At 34.9% G+C, this 22,768-nt stretch overlaps 2 protein-coding genes and 1 pseudogene across 2 annotated transcripts in view; 1 reads left to right on the top strand and 2 right to left on the bottom strand.

The window, feature by feature from the left end:
- LOC104858169 (olfactory receptor 1J4) overlaps positions 1–22,768 on the top strand; it is a 156,814-nt gene that overhangs the window by 68,748 nt on the left and 65,298 nt on the right. The window lies entirely within an intron of this gene.
- LOC104858174 (olfactory receptor 50) lies at positions 5,828–6,857 on the bottom strand. Its single transcript, XM_010618266.1, has 2 exons — positions 6,493–6,857; positions 5,828–6,401 (listed from the first exon to the last, which is right to left on the bottom strand). The coding sequence occupies exons 1-2, from the start codon at positions 6,855–6,857 to the stop codon at positions 5,828–5,830; spliced, it is 939 nt and encodes a 312-aa protein (XP_010616568.1).
- On the bottom strand, positions 13,255–14,191 carry LOC104858173 (annotated as a pseudogene).

The raw sequence follows: 22,768 nt of genomic DNA, 5'->3' as shown, positions 1-22,768 counted from the left end.
ATGTGGAGGTACAAGATCCCAACAATGAATGTAACTGTAGTGTATTCCTAAAATGTACCAATAAACTCAATTAAAGCTGAAAAAAAAGTATTGCCACACTGTGCATGCATTTAGCTATAAATGTCTCTAGTTTTTCATTCTTTGTGGCTGAATAGTGCTCCATTTCATGTATAAAATATCACATTTGCTTTATCCAATCTCCCTCAAAGGGGAAGAAGAAGTGAAAGGGGTAGGGGAAAAGAAAGAGGAGAATGGAATTAATATGAGAAAAACAAAAAATGGAAACCAAGTCTTTGTAGATAGGTAGGGAGAAGGGGTTGTAGGGAGATCAAGGGAATGGGAAAAAGTAAGTACCTAGATGGATTATGTAAAGATGCAAATTTCCAATAGTGAATGTCATTATATTGTATATCTTAATTATACCAATAAAATTAATTTTTAAAAAAGATCATATTGCTGCTGATTTTTAATTTTATCCCATTTGGTCAGCAACTTTCTGAAAATACCTGGTAGATCCATTTGGTTTGCATTATGTCAAGCAAGTAAAAAAATTTAATGTGCTGAGGTAAAATTTTACCTCCTCTACCATACCTTATTTCTTTTTAAATATTTTCTAGTTTATATTGCGATTTATTTTGGCAAATGTCCTACATAGCGGTTATTATTTAATTTCATATTTCCATAATTTTATTTAAATGTATATTATTTAGCACACAATTTTAAAAAGTCTTTCTTTTTGGATTTCTGCATTTGGGAAATGAATGAAATGATTACAATACTAAGTTTGAGATATGGACAATTTCTAACCCCTCAGAAAGCTCTATTCATTCTTTCTTAATCAGTACCCCACCAGGGATTAATGAGGTTCTGATTTGTACAATCTCTGACTGCTTTTGCACACATTTCAAACTCATTTAGTTAAAAATCATAAAACATATAATCTGTTGAATGATTATATATTTTAATCTTTACTAAATAATAGTAAAATTTTTTATCTGTCCTGTGGAATCAGTAGTTCAGCCTTTCCTTATTATTCTATATTATTTCATAGTAAGAACATATGGCAATCTAGTTAAACATTCCAGAGCTGAAGGGTACTATGGTATTTTTCCCGTGCTTCATTTATTGAAAATAAAGCTTGTAATTAATAAAATTGTATTGTCACTTAGAAAAAGACTGCTATAAAAAGAAAAAATATACTGGGTCATGCTCTGGTAATGAACAAACCTAATTTAATTACCTACACTAATCAATGGTATATTTACTACGCTCAGTTTTGATGGTTGTGTACCCAAGACTGGAAATGCTTTACATTGTTCTGCTCCAGTTTTCATCCTACTTGCTAGACTTAAATTCAAATTTAGCCTCACTTTTAAGCAAATAGGGTAATCATACATATTTTTAAAAGATATTCTTGAAAAATAGATATGTGGTCCAGATATGTATGCCTTTAAAAGAAGCAATGTACACATCCACAAAAAATTAAAAGGTGATGTTGTTAGCAGTGGAAAGAAGTGGAGAAATAATTTATTAAAAAGTAATTTTAAGCACTTTATTATTAATATGAGAAAAGCATCAGATGAATTTATATCTGCAACCACATTAATATTACAACTCAATATACATCAAAATGTCAAGGACTAAAGTTGAGGTTTTAAAACTTTACATAGTAATTTGCTATACTATCATTCATAGAACAAGGGAAAGCTTTAATTTCTAAAATTGCAATATATTTGGTTAAACCATAGTGCAAAGAGCTTGATTTATTGCACACTGCTAACATTCTATCAACAGGTGTGAATCTTGAGAGACTATAATAGCTGGATCCTACTGAGTTATCATATCTTGTACTATTGTTCTTACACTGTTCTTGTTCCCAATGTTCTCTGACCTAGTTTCTTATCATATAGTATCAAGTCCAGTGCATGCATTTCACTCAAAAGATTAAATTAGCTTCTGTATTCCAAAGTCACAGCTATTCCTTTGACTCTGTACAATGCCAATTATGTGGTTGTTTGTTTGGTTTTCACAAATTCATCTATCCAAAGTGAAAGAATCAGGCAATAATTTTTCTGCTCTATAAATCCCTTTTATACTCTTCACACTTCTCTGTACAAATCCTTAGTAACTTCTGATAATTTTAACCATTTTTTCACATTTTCTATGATGTGATATAGTTGGAAATAGATTGGTGTAGCTTCTGAGCATGATCATTTTGTAGAAGAGCTGAGAAGTGAGAATTAAATTGTACATACACATGCTTTTCAATATCTAGGAATAAATCTAACAAAGGAAACAAAAGACCTCTCCATTGAGAACAACAGCACTCTGAAAAAAAGACATCAAAGAGGATATAAGAAAATGGAAAGACATCCCTTGTTCTTGGATAAGAAGAATCAGTTTAGTGAAAATGACCATACTTCCAAAACTCCTATAAGATTCAAGCTAATCCATATTGAAATCCCAACAGTATATTTCACAGAACTAAAGAAAATAATGAAAAAATTCATTTACTGAGTTATCATATCTTGTACTATTGTTCTTACACTGTTCTTGTTCCCAATGTTCTCTGACCTAGTTTCTTATCATATAGTATCAAGTCCAGTGCATGCATTTCACTCAAAAGATTAAATTAGCTTCTGTATTCCAAAGTCACAGCTATTCCTTTGACTCTGTACAATGCCAATTATGTGGTTGTTTGTTTGGTTTTCACAAATTCATCTATCCAAAGTGAAAGAATCAGGCAATAATTTTTCTGCTCTATAAATCCCTTTTATACTCTTCACACTTCTCTGTACAAATCCTTAGTAACTTCTGATAATTTTAACCATTTTTTCACATTTTCTATGATGTGATATAGTTGGAAATAGATTGGTGTAGCTTCTGAGCATGATCATTTTGTAGAAGAGCTGAGAAGTGAGAATTAAATTGTATATACACATGCTTTTCAATATCTAGGAATAAATCTAACAAAGGAAACAAAAGACCTCTCCACTGAGAACAACAGCACTCTGAAAAAAAGACATCAAAGAGGATATAAGAAAATGGAAAGACATCCCTTGTTCTTGGATAAGAAGAATCAGTTTAGTGAAAATGACCATACTTCCAAAACTTCTATAAGATTCAAGCTAATCCATATTGAAATCCCAACAGTATATTTCACAGAACTAAAGAAAATAATAAAAAATTCATTTAGAATCAGAAGAGAACTAGAATAGGAAAACCAATCCTAGACAACAGAGATATGGCAGGGGGTATCACAGTTCCCAACTTGAAACTATACTACAAAGCCACTGTGATAAAAACAGCATGGTACTGGCCAAGAGACAGACATGAAGATCAGTGGAATTGATTAGAAGATGCAGAAACCACTCCAGACAGACTCAGCTACCTCATCTTTGACAAAGGAACCAATCATCCTCCCTGAAGGAAAGATAGCCCCCTTTAATAAATAGTGTTGGAAAAACTGGATTTCATTTTTTCACATTTTCTATGATGTGATATAGTTGGAAATAGATTGGTGTAGCTTCTGAGCATGATCATTTTGTAGAAGAGCTGAGAAGTGAGAATTAAATTGTACATACACATGCTTTTCAATATCTAGGAATAAATCTAACAAAGGAAACAAAAGACCTCTCCATTGAGAACAACAGCACTCTGAAAAAAAGACATCAAAGAGGATATAAGAAAATGGAAAGACATCCCTTGTTCTTGGATAAGAAGAATCAGTTTAGTGAAAATGACCATACTTCCAAAACTCCTATAAGATTCAAGCTAATCCATATTGAAATCCCAACAGTATATTTCACAGAACTAAAGAAAATAATAAAAAATTCATTTAGAATCAGAAGAGAACTAGAATAGGAAAACCAATCCTAGACAACAGAGATATGGCAGGGGGTATCACAGTTCCCAACTTGAAACTATACTACAAAGCCACTGTGATAAAAACAGCATGGTACTGGCCAAGAGACAGACATGAAGATCAGTGGAATTGATTAGAAGATGCAGAAACCACTCCAGACAGACTCAGCTACCTCATCTTTGACAAAGGAACCAATCATCCTCCCTGAAGGAAAGATAGCCCCCTTTAATAAATAGTGTTGGAAAAACTGGATTTCACCCTCTCCAAAGATTGAAACTAGAGCTTTGTCATACACCATGAACTAAACTAAAATCCAAGTGGATTAAAGATCTAAATATTAAAACAGAAACACTAAACTTGTTACAAGATAAATTAGGATATATTGACATACGAAAAGACTTTATGAACAAATCCCCAGTAGCACAGGAACTAGCACAAAGAATCAACCATTGGGATCTCATCTTTTTAAAAAACTTCTGCACTGCAAGAGAAATCAACAGTAGAGCTGAGAGAGAGAGCCCCTATTTTGGGAAAATTTTATTACCAACTCTTCTTCAGATAAAGGTCTACTAGCTAGAATATATTAAAAACTCAAAGAGATCAGACCCCCCAAATATGAAGACTCAATTTAAAATTGGGCATCTGAAATGAACAGACATTTCTCAGACAAAGAAGTAAAAGCAGCAAGTAAACAAAGGAAAAAATGTTCAACATCACTGGTCATTTGAGAGATGCAGATGAAAACTACTCTGAGATTCCACCGCAACCCAGAAAGAATGACTGTTATCACAAAATTAGCGAATAACAAATGCTGGCAGGGTTGTGGGGAGAAAGGAACCCTTCTTCACTGTTGAAGGGACTGAACACTGGTGCAACCACTATGGAAATAAATATGGAGATACCTCAAATAACTAGGATTGGAAGTCCCATATAAGCCAGCTATTCCCTTGCTTGGTATCTTCCCAAAAGAATTAAAAGAATCATACCACAGTGACACATGTTTGTAGTGGCACAGTTTATAATAGCTAACTTGGAAACAGCCCAAATACCTATCGACTGGAGACTGGATAAAGAAGATTTTTCTTTTTATAAAATGGAATACTACTCAGCCATAAATAATGATAAAGTAGAGACATTTACAGCTAAGTGGTTGTACATTGAGGCCATATTCTCAAGTGAAATTAATGTCACATATGTGTAAATATCAAATAGTTTTTCTGATGTAAAAAATTATAATTGTAAATAAGATCCTAATGGTATAATTGACAATGTGAAATAGGAAGAAAAGGACTAAAAGTGTGGGAAAACTGGAAAGGGGTGAGGAGGGGAAATAAGAGAAAAGAAAAAAATAGGAGAAATGAAAAAAATGGAAATAAAGTTTTTGTAAATAAGGAAGGGAGGAGGGGGTGAAGGGAGGGCAGGGGTATGGGGAAAAATGAGAACCAAGACCTGTCATGTACAAGATCCCAATGATGAATGTAACTGTGCTGTATACCTAAAATGTACCAATAAACTCAATGAAAAAAAAATAAATAAAGGCATTGAGGATGACAGACTTCAAGTTAAAGCTAAAAAAAGTTTACACAAAAGTAAAATCATAAACCTAGCAGAAGGGAAAATTCATGTTGAGCAATGTAAAAAACCTTTGCTACAAAAGCTCTGTACATTATCCAATAAAAAAAACTATATGTGACTACATATAAAATGAAAAATTTTGTAGGAGAACAACAACATGAAAGGGAGAGACACAGGAAAGGTAAATATATGTGTATATTTGTACGAACCTTTCTCAAGATTCTCCAAATCAATAGGAGAAATAGAAAAACTATGTCTAACATGAAACACAGTGGTTAAAAAAAAGAGTGTCATATGAAGATTCAGCAAGAAACAACAGTTCAAAGAAAGGATGTATATGTGTCCTTGGAAAGATGTCATACCAGATACTGAGAACTGCAATGACCATCATGATGAAAAATTTCCTCTACTAAGCAGATTCGCCAGAGCACCTTTCAAACCGTGATTCCTCAGACTGTAGATAAAGGGATTCAGCATGGGTGTGACCATACTATACACAACAGCCACAATGACGTCCTTGTCATTAGTGTTATTGGATGAGGGGACAAAATAGAGACCAATAATTGCTCCATAGTAGAGAGTAACCACAGAGAGATGAGAACCACATGTGGACAAAGCCTTGTATATTCCCTTAATAGAGGGAGCTCTCAGGATGGTGGCTCCAATGTGGCCATAAGACACCAGAATGCACAAGAATGGCAAAGTAATACCCATCGTTCCTACAATGAAAATAACCAGCTCATTGATGGCTGTGTCTGAGCTGGACAGCTTAAGTAAGGCAGACAGGTCACAGAAAAAGTGATGGAGAGTGTTGTCTCCATAGAAAGACAGATGGGCTAGGAGGAGCGTGTGCACAAGGGCAGCAGCAAAGGACAGGAACCAGGATGCAACCACTAGCAAGGAACAGAGGATATGACCCATGATGATGTTGTAGTGGAGGGGATGACAGATGGCCACATACCTGTCATAGGCCATGGAGGTGAGAAGGAAGCTGTCAATACCACCAAATAATAAGAAAAAGAATTCCTGTGAAGCACCCAGCATCCACATACCTGTCATAGGCCATGGAGGTGAGAAGGAAGCTGTCAATACCACCAAATAATAAGAAAAAGAATTCCTGTGAAATGCACCCAGCATAAGAGATGGATTGGCTCTGTGTCAGCATGTTCATGAGCATCTTTGGAGCTGTGACTGATGAGAAAGAGATGTCAGCGAGAGCCAAGTGGCTGAGGAAGAAGTACATGGGGGTGTGGAGGCGGGAGTCCAGCCTGATGAGCAGGATGATGAGCAGGTTCCCCAGCACCGTGGTCAGGTACACGACCAGGAACAGGGCATAGTACATGCCTTGCTCCTCCTTCCTGATAGGGAGCCCCAAGAGGATGAATTCAGATATAACACTTTGATTATCATTCCTCATGCTCTTTCTTCTGTATTATGTTGAAGACGCAAAAAGGTAATAGACCTGTAAAAAAATGAAAAGTCATTGTGACTATTACATAATAAAACATAGTTTGAAACTAGTGTTTACCTGCAAATATCAATCTGAATATGTCAGGCTTTTTTCTAAAAAATTTATTAGTGATCATTTGGAAAAAGGATGTTATTTGTACACTTGAAAAACAAGCCAGCATTCTTTAGATAAATATGAAATTACTGAATGGTCATCAGATTGGACTTAAATTTGAAGAGTCCTAGGGTATTTTTACTATATCTCTGATGAAAGAGATTGACAAAAGGACAGGTTGGTCTCTGCTAATAAAAACCCAGTAAGTGATACTCCTAAGGGAAATAAATAGGACACACATGTGTAAATTTGGAATAGTTTCTCTGGTGTGAGAACATTAAAGTGTAAATTCGGACTAATATGTGCAATAGATAAGGGGAAGTAGGAAGAAAAGGGGAAAAGGAGAAAGGGAAGTGGAATGAGTAGGAGAAAAAAGAAAGAATGGAATTAATATTAGGATTAATATTCTCTATAACAAAACAAACAAAACATATAAATAGGGTGCAGTGGAGAGGGTAAAGTGAGGTCAGGGGAATGGGGAAAAATAAGAACTATGATAGATTACATAAAGGTACAAATTTCCAGCAATGAATGTCATTATATCACATACTTAAAATGTACCAATAAAACTTAAAAAGATGATCAGTAGATAACTTCTAAGTTTTTATTAATGTCTCAAATTTCCTTTGCCTGTGAAATACTCTTTTGCAAACACACTACTTGGAATGATTGAATTTGAGTAAAAAGAAATCTAGGGAATGCTTTGTGTCTACAAATTATCACAATATGAAGAGTTGGAGAATGACTGCTCAAATAGTCAAAGAAATGCTTTGAAAGCACGAATGTTCATAATAACATAAAATATCTAGACATTTCTCTTGTAGTTCAGCCATTGCTTTTTCCTTTAAGAACATTCTTTCTTACTCAATATTTTCATCAGTTTTACAATACAAATTTTCACGCGCTATGAAAAAGAGTCTGCTCATCTTTGAAATTTCCATCTTTTTGTCACTCTCTCAAACCAGATTATTCCTATTGAAATCCTCAGAACACTGGGGAATACTTGGCTTTTCTACTCACATCAGGGTCTAAATAATGAAAAGCCATTGTAAATGTCTGACTAGCGTCCACAAATAATAACTTCTCTTTCCTGTGGTTCACATTCTAGGTGTTCTGATAAAGACTTTAAATTACATTTTTCTAGTTGTTATTCTCAAAGTCTCAATATTATGAAAATTGTTTCTGTTTCCCTTCAAACTAGTTGGTCTAAACTTATCCATATTACACATTACAAATTAAAAGGAAAAGAGAATTTGAGAATATATCTGCTAAAACTGGAATCCATAATGTATATGGAGACTTATTCAAGCTAACTTTGTTGATATTTGAGAACTGAGGACATATCCTACTCCTACTCATCATTCATTTTGGGATTTACATAAATTTAGACAATGTATCAATTCTCCAAAATTGATTAATATTATTTCATAATTCCTAGGTTTTTAACCCCACTATGGTAAAAATTTTTTCTCCGATATTACAAAGCACATGATTTTACTCACTTTCATGTTAATATCTATTAGTTTACCATAAAGCTCATTGTTGGACACGTAGTTTGTTTTTAATATTTTGCCATATCCTCCAAAATTGCTACAAACAGCATTCTTCATCTGTCAGGTTTTTGTATTATCCTATTTATAAGGATACATTCCTAAATATTGATTTTGAGAGAATTTATTTCATACTTTTGAAGGATTGTCACATTACAAGAGGCTAGAGTAACAAGGAAGCTCCTTTATATGTCTTATAGATGTGAATCCTACATCAAGAAGCTGCCACTGGAAGAATATAACTATGGGCACTCCAGGGAAGGGTTGAGACTCACAAGGCTCTGGCATTTGAGGAAAAGAGACAACTCAAGACCATGAATGCCCTGAGAATATTTGGGAAGAATTATCAAAGAGCCATAAAATTACAAGGCCATTTGGGCTTAGCAAAAATTTCCAGTTTTATTCTACAGCAGCACTGCACAGATACAAGTGTTTAAACAAAGATATGACTAAGAATTTTAAATAGCTTGTTATTGTCTAGGTAGAGGTCAGATTACAGTACGGAAAGAGAATCATCAGGCAACAGAATAAGACACTAATGTATTTTAAGTAAATATAGACCCTACTTATAGCTAGATTGTGACAGCAGAAAGGATACAAGTAAAGTTACTTGGTATAAAATTTGCAAAAAGTCACAATATTTACCAGGGTTAAATATATGCAAAAGAAGATATGTTTATTTCAATGTCTTAAACTGGATATAAAACCAATTTCAGATAAATTATTCTAAAAGGAGAATTATTTGCTCTACCTACTCCATACAATAAATGTAAACATGTCCTAGAAAAATGTAGTAAAAAATGAGAGGATAAAGGAATGGAGGAAGGGAGGAGGGACACAAGGGAAAGAGAATAAAGGAATTAAGATGCATTATATACACCTACCAAATTCACACAAGGAATGCAAACGTTATGTGCTACATTCAGGTGCTAATAAAACAGAAACTTTAAAAAACTTAGATACACAGTTCAAGATGAATTATTTAAAATCAGCTTTCATTCATACTGTGCATAGTACAATGGGTACCGTATCTAGGGATGAGTGTCACACAGTGGACAGACACATCCAAACACAGTCATTCATATTTCTGAATGTTAAGTATTCTATTCTGATATGGCCTCTTAAATTGTGTGCACAGCTATCTTTGGAAACAAAACATGGGAAGCTTCTTCAATTCCTCTCTAGAAGACACGGAACACAGAGCCAAACCTCGCGTCTGTAAGGACTGGACATTCCCCTGCTTCTTGCAGAAGAGCTCTCAGTTCAAAATCAAACCCAGCAGACATAGCCATGTACATCAGCTCACAGCTCCTGAGAAACTGATGTGAGTTCTGATTTTACAAACCATGGAAAGGACCTCTCGTCCCCTACTCCAAATTGGAGGCAAATATAATTGCTTCTTTGCCTGGTTGGTTCCCTTGAGGGTAGAAGTACTTGTGAAAGAAGCCATTGGAGAATTTAATTTGGAGGAATAATGATAAGCAGGGAGAAGTGAATAGGAATTGGTTAAATAATGAAGATTTTAGTCTTCTCAGGTAATGTTGGGGAAAAGGAAATTCAGAGATCATCATAACGGAGGTCAATTATTCAGTTGATAATCCAAATGCTTTTGTTCTAAACACATACTATTTATTTTTAGAAGCTAAAATAATATTGAGGATATGCTCCTAAGTGAAATAAATAACGCACACATCTGTAAATACCGAATAGTTTCTCTGGTGTGAAAAACTGTAATGGTACATAAAATCCTAATGAGATCATTGACAATGTGAAATGGGCAGAAAAGGACTAAAGGTGTAGGGAAAGTGGGAATGGTAGGGGAAAGGTAATAAGGGAAAAGAAAAAATATGAGAAAATGAAAAAATGGAAATAAAGTGTTTGTAAATGGGGAGGGGAGGAGGGGGTTAAGGGAGAGCAGGGATAAGGGGAAAACATGAGAACCAAGACCTGTCATGTAAGGTACAAGATCCCAATAATGAATGCAACTGTATTGTATACCTAAAATGTACCAATAAACTCAATAAAAAGAAAGTGGAAAGATATTCCCTTCTCCTGGGTAGGTAGAATGAAAATAGTGAAGATGTCCATACTTCTAAAACTGCTTTACAGATTTAATGCAATCCTGATTGAAACCCTAAAAGTATATTTCAGAGACTAGAGAAATCAATCCAAAAATTTATTTGGAAGCAGAGAGATCTAGAATTGCACAAGCCATGCTAGGCAACAGAGACATGGCAAGGGTATCACAATGCCAACTTGAAACTATCCTACAAAGCCACTGTGATAAAAATGGCATGGTACTGGCAGAGAAACAGTTCCAAGGATCAGTGGAATAGACTGGAAGATACAGAAACAACTCCAGATATACTCAGCTACCTCTTCTTTGACAAATGAGCCAACCATCTTCAGTGGAGGAAAGATAGTCTCTTTAATAAATGGTATTGGAAAAAACTAGATTTTATCTTCAGGAAGATTAAAATTAGATCCCTATCTTCCATCATGCACTAAACTAAATTCCAGGTGGATTAAAGTTCTAAATATTAAAACAGAAACACTAAATTTATTAGAAGATAAATTAGGTAGAACTCTTGAAGACACTGGCATAAGAAAAGACTTTATGAACAAATCCTGAGTAGCAAGGGAAGTAGCACAAAGAATCCACAACTGGAAACTCATCTTTTTGAAAATCTTCTGCACTACAAGAGAAACTACAAACAGAGCTAAGAGAGAACTTACAATGTGCAGAATTTTTTTACCAGCTGTTCTTCAGACAAAGCTGCCCTACACGAATATATAAAGAACTAAAACCATCAGCCCCTCCATTAAAAAATGGGAATCTGAGATGAACAGACATTTCTCAGACAATCAAGTAAAAGCAGCAAATAAACATATGAAGGAATGTTCAACATCACTGACCATTCAAGATACGCAGATGAAAATAACACTGAGATTCTACCTCACCTCAGAAAGAATGACTGCTCTCATGAATTCAACCAGTAACAAGTGCTGGCTGGGTTGTAGGGAGAAAGTAACCCTTCTTCATTGTTGGCTTGGGTGTAGACTGGTGTAACCACTGTGAAATCAAATTGGAGATATCTTACACAACTAGGATTGGAAGTGCCTTTTGACTCAGCTATTTCCCTGCTTGGTATCTTCAAAAAAAGTTAAAAGAATTATACCACAGTGATATATGCTCACACATATTTATAATGCCACAGTTTGTAACAGTTAAAACTGGGGAACAGCCCAACTGCCCATTAACTGGAGAATGAATAAAGATGTAGTTTTTATTTTTTGTATAAAATGGAATACTGTTGAGCCATAAAGACTGAGAAACTAGAGACATTTACAGCTAAGTTGGTACATGTTGAGGGCACACTATTAAGTGAAATCAATAGGACATGTGTAAATACTATGTAGTTTCTCTGTTGTGATAAACTAAAGTGCAAATAAGTGTCAAAATGTACAGTTGATAATTTGCAATGGGAAGAAAAGGTGTGAAGTATACGGTAAAATGGAAAGGGTAGGGGAAAGGTAAAAAGGGAGGAGAAAAAAATAAGACAAAAGGAAAAAGTGGAAACAAAGTCTTTTTAAATAGGGAAGGGGAAAAGGGGAAAAGGATCCCAGGGGAATAAGAGAAAAATAAGAACCAAGATATGTCATGTAAAGTTAGAAGATACTAAAGATGAGTGTAACTGCATTGCATAACGAAAATGTTCCAATAAAGACTCATTATAATTAACAATTTAAAAATATATGTATTGTATGTGGTCATGCAGATGTATGAGTGTATAAGAAGTCATTTACACATCTACAAAAAAAAACATGAAACATGCAGTTGGAATTGTAAGAAAGTGGAGAACTGATAATTTATTAAAATTCCATTGGTAAAATGACAACAGATTCAAATGCACTTGTATATCAGAAGACATTAAAAAGAAATTCATATATTCAAAAGACTGTCAAGGACTGAAGGAAAGTTTCATAAATTGTACACAGAAATTTGGTATATTATAATCAGACACATAGGATAAGGAAGTTCTTTATTTTTTCAAGTTGTAACATAGTTAGATAAACATTACCACAAAGAACTGGATCTATTTTCTAATCCCAATACAATTTCCCATGAGAAGATGAAAATCTTGATATTCTGTAATAAATTGGTCCTGTTGAAGCTCCTATGACCTCTGACTCATGTGACATTAAGATTATGAACATCTACAATTTTTACTTGTAATCCAAGTAAATAAATAAAAACTACAAACAAAATAAAACCATGCCACATTTGTTAATAATATACTAACAAAAATAATTTTCAAATATATTATTCGATAAAATTTATAGAATAGTAAAATCATAAATTAGCAGAAGAAAAACTTCATGTTGAGCAATGTAAAAGAGCTCTTCTAGAAAACTCTCCAATAAAAGAAACTATATGTGACTACATGTAACTTTGGTAGTAGAAAGGAAAATATGAAAGGGAGAAACACAGGAAAAGGTATTTTTATAGGTATATTCATAAGAGCCTTTCTCAAGACTCACTAAATCAATACATAAAATAGAAAGTCTGTGTTTAACATGAAACACATGTATTAAAAAAAGTGTTCCATCAAAATTCATAAAGAAGCAACAATTCAAAAAAGGATTTATATGTGTCATTGGGAAGATCTCTAGTCAAATAATGGGAAATACAAGGACCATCAAACTGAACAATGTCCTCTTCTGAGCAGATTTCCCATAGCACTTTTCATATCCCGATTCCTCAGACTGTAGATAAAGGGATTCACCATGGGTGTGACCAGACCATACACAGCACCCACGATGACATCTTTTTCATTAGTTTTGTTGGATGAGGGAACAAAAAAGAGACCAATAATTGCTCCATAGTAGAGTGTGACCACAGAGAGACGAGAACCACATGTGGACAAGGCTTTGAAGATTCCCTTCATGGAGGGAGCTCTCAGGATGGTGGCCCCAATGTGGCCATAAGACACCAGAATGCAAAAGAATGGCAGAGATATCACTACAGTTCCTACAATGAGAAGAACCAGCTCATTGATGGAGGTGTCTGAGCCAGACAGCTTAAGTAGGGAAGGGAGATCACAGAAAAAGTGATGAAGAGTGTTGTCTCGAAATACAGAGAGACGGGCTAGGAGGAGAGTGTGCACAAGGGCAGCAGCCAAAGACAGGACCCAGGATGAAATCACTAGCAAATAACAGAGGATATGATTCATGATGGTGGTGTAGTGGAGGGGATGACAGATGGCCACATACCTGTCAAAGGCCATTGCAGTGAGAAGGAAACTTTCACCACCACCAAATAATAAGAAAAAGAATTCCTGTGAAATGCATTCAGCGTAAGAGACAGACTGACTTTGTGTCAGCATGTTCATGAGCATCTTTGGAGCTGTGGTTGATGAGAAAGAGATGTCATTGAGAGCCAAGGCTGAGGAAGTAGTACATGGGGGTGTGGAGGCGGGAGTCCAGCCTGATGAGCAGGATGATGAGCAGGTTCCCCAGCACCGTGGTCAGGTACAGGACCAGGAACAGGGCATAGTACATGCCTTGCTCCTCCTTCCTGATAGGGAGCCCCAAGAGGATGAATTCAGACACACTGCTCTGATTATCATTCCTCATGCTCTTTCTTCTCTCTTATGCTGAAGATGCAAAAAGAAAATAGATGTGAAAAATGAGTAGTCATTATGATTATTAGATAATAAAAAATGGTTTAAAACTAATTTATACTGAAAGTTTTAATCTGAACATAACAGGCTTGTTGTCGCAAAGTGTGTTAGTGATGATTTAAACAAAGGATATTATTTGTCCACCTGAAAACCAACCAATATTCTTTTGAGAAACGTGAAATTTTTGAATGGTATTCAAATAAGACCAGATTTTAATTTGAAGAGTTCCAGAGTTTGTGCCAAAATCTGAGATAAGAAATCAGGCACAAGGTTGGTATCAGTGAATAGATTACCAGTAGAAACTTTCTAATCCTTTATTACCATCTCAATATTCCTTTGCCTGGGAAATTCTCTTTAGCTAACGTTTTGCTTCCAATGATTGAATTTAATTAAAAGAAGCCAATCAGATTCTTTGTGTCTGCAAAATATCTCCATGCAGAGATTTGGAGAAGGAATGTGTTCTGGGTCAAAGAAGTGCTTGGAAAGCAGGAATGTACATGATAACATAAAATATCTAGATATCTATCTTGCAGTACAGCCTTTGGTTCTTCCTATAAGACAATTCTTTATCCTTCAGCATTTTCATCACTTCCCTTACAGGAATATCCTTGGGCTATGATTTAAAAAGTCTGATCATCTTTCCAAGTACCACATTTGTATTGCTTCAACTCAAAATGGACCATTCCTATTGAAATCCTCAGTACACTGAAGAATATTTGGCTTTTCTACTCACATCAGGGATCTGGAGAATGAGAGGCCATTTTAAATGTCTGTCTAGTATCCACAAATAATACTCTCCTTTCCTGTGGTTTGTATCCTAGGTTTTGTGATAAAGATTTTAAAATGCCATTTAGCTAGTCATCATTCTAAAATTCTAAATATTTTGGTAATTATTTTTTTCTTTCTAACCATTGATCTAAACTTATATATTTGAAAAATGACAAATAAAAAAAGAGAATTTGAGAATACATCTGCTAAAAATAGAATCCACGATGTATATGAAAACTTACTCATCTTGTAGTACTTTGTATTTGAGAGTGAAGGAGATAAACCCTCTCTTGCTCATCATTCATTTTCTGAGTAAGTGAACTATGGACAATGTACCAATTCTCCCAACTTGATTGGTACTATCTCATACTTTCTACATTTTTGATCCCACTATGTTAAAAAGTTTAACTAAATGAGGTGAGTTATACAGTAAATAATGTGACTCATTTCCATGTTAATATTTATTACTTGATCATAAAACTCATTGTTAGACATGGTTATTTTTTATATTTTTCTCTATCCAACAAAATTGCAATAAATAGCATTCTTCATATATCAGTTTTCACATCAGCCATGTATCTTAAAATTAATTCCTAAATATTGATTTTAAAAGAATTTATTTCATACTTTTTAAAGATTGTCACATTACAAGAGGCTGGAGTGACAAAGAAGCTCCTTTATATGTCTTATAGAAGGGAATGCTAAATCAAGAAGCTGTCACTGGAAGAATATAACTATGGGCACTCCAGAGTAGGGTTTAGACTCACAAGGCTGTGACATTTGAGGAAAAGAGACAACTCAAGACCATGGATGCCCTGAGAATATTTGGAGAGAATTATCAAAGAGCCAGAAAATTACAAGTTCTTTTGGCTTGTAACAAAAATTTCCAGTTCTATTCTAAAGCAGTATTTCCCTGTACAAATGTTAAAAAAAAACATGACTAAGAATTATAAATAACTTGTTGTTTTCTAGGTAGAGATCAGATTATAGCAGGGAGAGAGAACCATCAGGCATCTGAAAAAGAGGCCAATGAATTTTAAGTAAAAAATAGAATCTATGGCTAGCTCATTGCGACAACAAAAAGGAATACAATTGCAGATAGCTGGTATAAAATTTTCAAGAATTTTGCTATACTTACCAGGGTTAAAGATATGCAAAGGAAGATACATTTCTTCCAATGTCCTTCTGAAAACTGGATATGGAATCACTGTCAGAAAAACTACTCTAAAGGAGAATTACTGTATGCTCACTTCAGCAGCACATACAGTAAAAGGAGAATTACTTTCTCTACATATTCCACAATATGAATGTAAACATGTACTGCCACCATGTACTTAAAAAAGAAGAGGAGATAAAGTAATGGATGGGGGAGGAGGGAGAGAATGGAAGGGGAATAAAACAAGGAATTAAGATGGGTTACTATGCATGCCAAATTCCCACTGGGAATGCAAACAATGTGTTATACGTACATGTACTGATAAATCAAAAATATTTTAAATTTTGATACTCTGTTCAAGATGAATTATTCAAAATGCAGCTTTCTTTCATACTATGCATAGTATGATAGGCACAGTATCTAGGTATGAGTGTCACACAGTGGACAGACACATCCAAACATAGTCATTCATATTTCTGAATGTTAAGTCTTCTATTCTGATATGGCCTCTTAAGTTGTGTGCACAGCTATCTTTGGACACAAAACATGGGAAGCTTCTTCAATTCCTCTCTAGAAGACATGCAACACAGAACAAAACCTCAAGTCTGTAAGGACTGGACATTCCCCTGAATCTTGCAGAAGAGCTCTCAGTTCAAAATCAAACCCAGCAGACATAGCCATGTACATCAGCTCACAGCTCCTGAGAAACTGATGTGAGTTCTGATTTTACAAACCATGGAAAGGACCTCTCATCCCCAACTCCAAATTGGAGGCAAATATAATTGCTTCTTTGCCTGGTTGGTTCCCTTGAGGGTAGAAGTACTTGTGAAAGAAGCCATTGGAGAATTTAATTTGGAGGAATAATGATAAGCAGGGAGAAGTGAATAGGAATTGGTTAAATAATGAAGATTTCAGTCCTCTCAGGTAATGTTGGGGAAAATGAAATTCAGAGATCATCATAATGGAGGTCAATTATTCAGTTGATAATCCAAATGCTTTTGTTCCAAACCCATATTATTTATTTTTAAAGGCTAAAATAATATTGAGGATATACTCCTAAGTGAAATAAATAACTCACACATCTGTAAATACTGAATAGTTTCTCTGGTGTGAAAAACTGTAATGGTACATAAGATCCTAATGAGATAATTGACAATGTGAAATAGGAAGAAAAGGACTAAAGGTGTAGGGAAAGTGGGAAGGGTAGGGGAAAGGTAATAAGGGAAAAGAAAAAATATGAGAAAATGAAAAAATGGAAATAAAGTGTTTGTAAATGGGAAGGGGAGGAGGGGGTGAAGAGAGAGCAGGGATAAGGGGAAAACATGAGAACCAAGACCTGTCATGTAAGGTACAAGATCCCAATAATGAATGTAACTGTATTGTATACCTAAAATGTACCAATAAACTCAATAAAAAGAAACTGGAAAGATATCCCCTTCTCCTGGGTGCGTAGAATGAAAATAGTGAAGATGTCCATACTTCTAAAACTGCTTTACAGATTTAATGCAATCCTGATTGAAACCCTAAAAGTATATTTCAGAGACTAGAGAAATCAATCCAAAAATTTATTTGGAAGCAGAGAGATCTAGAATTGCACAAGCCATGCTAGGCAACAGAGACATGGCAAGGGTATCACAATGCCAACTTGAAACTATCCTACAAAGCCACTGTGATAAAAATGGCATGGTACTGGCAGAGAAACAGTTCCAAGGATCAGTGGAATAGACTGGAAGATACAGAAACAACTCCAGATATACCCAGCTACCTCTTCTTTGACAAATGAGCCGACCATCTTCAGTGGAGGAAAGATAGTCTCTTTAATAAATGGTGTTGGAAAAACTGGATTTCATCTTCTGGAAGATTAAAATTAGATCCCTATCTTCCAACATGCACTAAACTAAATTCCAGGTAGATTAAAGTTCTAAATATTAAAACAGAAACACTAAATTTATTGGAAGATAAATTAGGTAGAACTCTTGAAGACACTGGCATAAGAAAAGACTTTATGAACAAATCCTGAGTAGCAAGGGAAGTAGCACAAAGAATCCACAACTGGAAACTCATCTTTTTGAAAATCTTCTGCACTACAAGAGAAACTACAAACAGAGCTAAGAGAGAACTTACAATGTGCAGAATTTTTTTACCAGCTGTTCTTCAGACAAAGCTGACCTACACGAATATATAAAGAACTAAAACCATCAGCCCCTCCATTAAAAAATGGGAATCTGAGATGAACAGACATTTCTCAGACAATCAAGTAAAAGCAGCAAATAAACATGTGAAGGAATGTTCAACATCACTGACCATTCAAGATACGCAGATGAAAATAACACTGAGATTCTACCTCACCTCAGAAAGAATGACTGCTCTCATGAATTCAACCAGTAACAAGTGCTGGCTGGGTTGTAGGGAGAAAGTAACCCTTCTTCATTGTTGGCTTGGGTGTAGACTGGTGTAACCACTGTGAAATCAAATTGGAGATATCTTACACAACTAGGATTGGAAGTGCCTTTTGACTCAGCTATTTCCCTGCTTGGTATCTTCAAAAAAAGTTAAAAGAATTATACCACAGTGATATATGCTCACACATATTTATAATGCCACAGTTTGTAACAGTTAAAACTGGGGAACAGCCCAACTGCCCATTAACTGGAGAATGAATAAAGATGTAGTTTTTATTTTTTGTATAAAATGGAATACTGTTGAGCCATAAAGACTGAGAAACTAGAGACATTTATAGCTAAGTTGATACATGTTCAGGGCACACTATTAAGTGAAATCATAGGACATGTGTAAATACTGTGTAGTTTCTCTGTTGTGATAAACTGAAGTGCAAATAAGTGTCAAAATGTACAATTGATAATTTGCAATAGGAAGAAAAGGTGTGAAGTATACGGTAAAATGGAAAGGGTAGGGGAAAGGTAAAAAGGGAGGAGAAAAAAATAAGACAAACGGAAAAAATGGAAACAAAGTCTTTTTAAATAGGGAAGGGGAAAAGGGGAAAAGGATCCCAGGGGAAAAGGGAAAAAATAAGAACCAAGATATGTCATGTAAAGGTATAAGATACTAAAGATGAATGTAACTGCATTGCATAACTAAAACGCACCAATAAAGACTCATTATAATTAAAAATTTAAAAATATATGTATGGTATGTGGTCATCCAGATGTATGAGTGTATAAGAAGTCATTTACACATCTACAAAAAAACATGAAACATGCAGTTGGAATTGTAAGAAAGTGGAGAACTGATAATTTATTAAAATTCCATTGGTAAAATGAGAACAGATTCAAATGCACTTGTATATCAGAAGACATTAAAAAGAAATTCATATATTCCAAAGACAGTCAAGGACTGAAGGAAAGTTTCATAAATTGTACACATAAATTTGGTATATTATAATCAGACACATAGGACAAGGAAGTTCTTTGTTTTTTCAAGTTGTAACATAGTTAGATAAACATTACCACAAAGAACTGGATCTATTTTCTAATCCCAATACAATTTCCCATGAGAAGATGAAAATCTTGATATTCTGTAATAAATCGGTCCTGTTGAATCTCCTATGACCTCTGACTCATGTGACATTAAGATTATGAATATCTACAATTATTACTTGTAATCCAAGTAAATAAATAAAAACTACAAAAAATAAAACCATGCCATATTTCTTAGTAATATACTAACAAAAATAATTTTCAAATATATTATTAGATAAAATTTATAGAACAGTAAAATCATAAATTAGCAGAAGAAAAACTTCATGTTGAGCAATGTAAAAGAGCTCTTCTAGAAAACTCTCCAATAAAAGAAACTATATGTGACTACATGTAACTTTGGTAGTAGAAAGGAAAATATGAAAGGGAGAAACACAGGAAAAGGTATTTTTATAGGTATATTCATAAGAGCCTTTCAGAAGACTCACCAAATCAATACATAAAATAGAAAATCTATGTTTAACATGAAACACAGGTATTAAAAAAAGTGTTCCATCAAAATTCATAAAGAAACAACAATTCAAAAAAGGATATATGTGTGTCATTGGGAAGATCTCCTCGTCAAATAATGTGAAATACAAGGACCATCAAACTGAACAATGTCCTCTTCTGAGCAGATTTCCCATAGCACTTTTCATATCCCGATTCCTCAGACTGTAGATAAAGGGATTCACCATGGGTGTGACCAGACCATACACAGCACCCACGATGACATCTTTTTCATTAGTTTTTTTGGATGAGGTAACAAAATAGAGACCAATAATTGCTCCATAGTAGAGCGTGACCACAGAGAGATGAGAACCACATGTGGACAAGGCTTTGAAGATTCCCTTCATGGAGGGAGCTCTCAGGATGGTGGCCCCAATGTGGCCATAGGACACAAGAATGCACAAGAATGGCACAGGTATAACCACTGTTCCTACAATGAGAATAGCCAGGTCATTGACGGTGGTGTCTGAGCTGGACAGCTTAAGTAGGGAAGGGAAATCACAGAAAAAGTGATGAAGAGTGTTGTCTCGAAATACAGAGAGACGGGCTAGGAGGAGAGTGTGCACAAGGGCAGCAGCCAAAGACAGGACCCAGGATGAAATCACTAGCAAATAACAGAGGATATGATTCATGATGGTGGTGTAATGGAGGGGATGACAGATGGCCACATACCTGTCAAAGGCCATTGCAGTGAGAAGGAAACTTTCACCACCACCAAATAATAAGAAAAAGAATTCCTGTGAAATGCATTCAGCGTAAGAGACAGACTGACTTTGTGTCAGCATGTTCATGAGCATCTTTGGAGCTGTGGTTGATGAGAAAGAGATGTCATTGAGAGCCAAGTGGCTGAGGAAGAAGTACATGGGGGTGTGGAGGCGGGAGTCCAGCCTGATGAGCAGGATGATGAGCAGGTTCCCCAGCACTGTGGTCAGGTACACGACCAGGAACAGGGCATAGTACATGCCTTGCTCCTCCTTCCTGATAGGGAGCCCCAAGAGGATGAATTCAGACACACTGCTCTTATTATCATTCCTCATGCTGTTTCTTCTCTATTATGCTGAAGATGCAAAAAGAAAATAGATGTGAAAAATGAGTAGTCATTATGATTATTAGATAACAAAAAATGGTTTAAAACTAATTTATACTGAAAGTTTTAATCTGAACATAACAGGCTTGTTGTCACAAAGTGGGTTAGTGATGATTTAAACAAAGGATATTTGTCCACCTGAAAACCAACCAATATTCTTTTGAGAAACATGAACATTTTGAATGGTATTCAAATAAGACCAGATTTTAATTTGAAGAGTCCCAGAGTTTGTGCCAAAATCTGAGATCAAGAAATCAGACACAAGGTTGGTATCAGTGAATAGATTACCAGTAGAAACTTTCTAACCCTTTATTACCATCTCAACATTCCTTTGCCTGGGAAATTCTCTTTAGCTAACGTTTTACTTCCAATGATTGAATTTAATTAAAAGAAGCCAATCAGATTCTTTGTGTCTGCAAAATATCTCCATGCAGAGATTTGGAGAAGGAATGTGTTCTGGGTCAAAGAAGTGCTTGGAAAGCAGGAATGTACATGATAACATAAAATATCTAGATATCTATCTTGCAGTACAGCCTTTGGTTCTTCCTATAAGACAATTCTTTATCCTTCAGCATTTTCATCACTTCCCTTACAGGAATATCCTTGGGCTATGATTTAAAAAGTCTGATCATCTTTCCAAGTACCACATTTGTATTGCTTCAACTCAAAATGGACCATTCCTATTGAAATCCTCAGTACACTGAAGAATATTTGGCTTTTCTACTCACATCAGGGATCTGAAGAATGAGAGGCCATTTTAAATGTCTGTCTAGTATCTACAAATAATACTCTCCTTTCCTGTGGTTTGTATCCTAGGTTTTGTGATAAAGATTTTAAAATGCCATTTAGCTAGTCATCATTCTAAAATTCTAAATATTTTGGTAATTATTTTTTCTTTCTAACCATTGATCTAAACTTATATATTTGAAAAATGACAATTAAAAAAAGAGAATTTGAGAATACATCTGCTAAATATAGAATCCACGATGTATATAAAAACTTACTCATCTTGTAGTACTTTGTATTTGAGAGTGAAGGAGATAAACACTCTCTTGCTCATCATTCATTTTCTGAGTAAGTGAACTATAGACAATGTACCAATTCTCCCAACTTGATTGGTACTATCTCATAATTTCTACATTTTTGATCCCAGTATGTTAAAAAATTTTGCCAAATGAGGCGAGTTATACAGTAAATAATGTGACTCATTTCCATGTTAATATCTATTACTTGATCATAAAACTCATTGTTAGACATGAAGGTTATTTTTTATATTTTTCTCTGTCCAACAAAATTGCAATAAATAGCATTCTTCATATATCAGTTTTCACATTAGCCATGTATCTTACAATTAATTCCTAAATATTGATTTTAAAAGAATTTATTTCATACTTTTTAAAGATTGTCACATTACAAGAGGCTGGAATGACAAAGAAGCTCCTTTATATGTCTTATAGAAGGGAATGCTAAATCAAGAAGCTGTCACTGGAAGAATATAACTATGGGCACTCCAGGGTAGGGTTTAGACTCACA

This window comes from Fukomys damarensis, unplaced genomic scaffold, assembly GCF_012274545.1.
Source record: "Fukomys damarensis isolate Sample0158 unplaced genomic scaffold, DMR_v1.0_HiC HiC_scaffold_36, whole genome shotgun sequence".
NCBI classification, from domain to species: Eukaryota; Metazoa; Chordata; class Mammalia; order Rodentia; family Bathyergidae; genus Fukomys; species Fukomys damarensis.
The sequence above is the reverse complement of the archived record's forward strand: the minus strand, read 5'-3'. Positions and strand labels throughout refer to the sequence as shown.

Bases quoted from the DNA above. Each gene is read 5' to 3' on its own strand.
- LOC104858174 (XM_010618266.1), bottom strand. From the start codon at position 6,857: ATGAGGAATGATAATCAAAGTGTTATATCTGAATTCATCCTCTTGGGG. The intron at 6,402-6,492 runs GTATGTGGATGC...GGCCTATGACAG, and splicing joins ACCTCCATGGCCTATGACAG to GTATGTGGCCATCTGTCATC.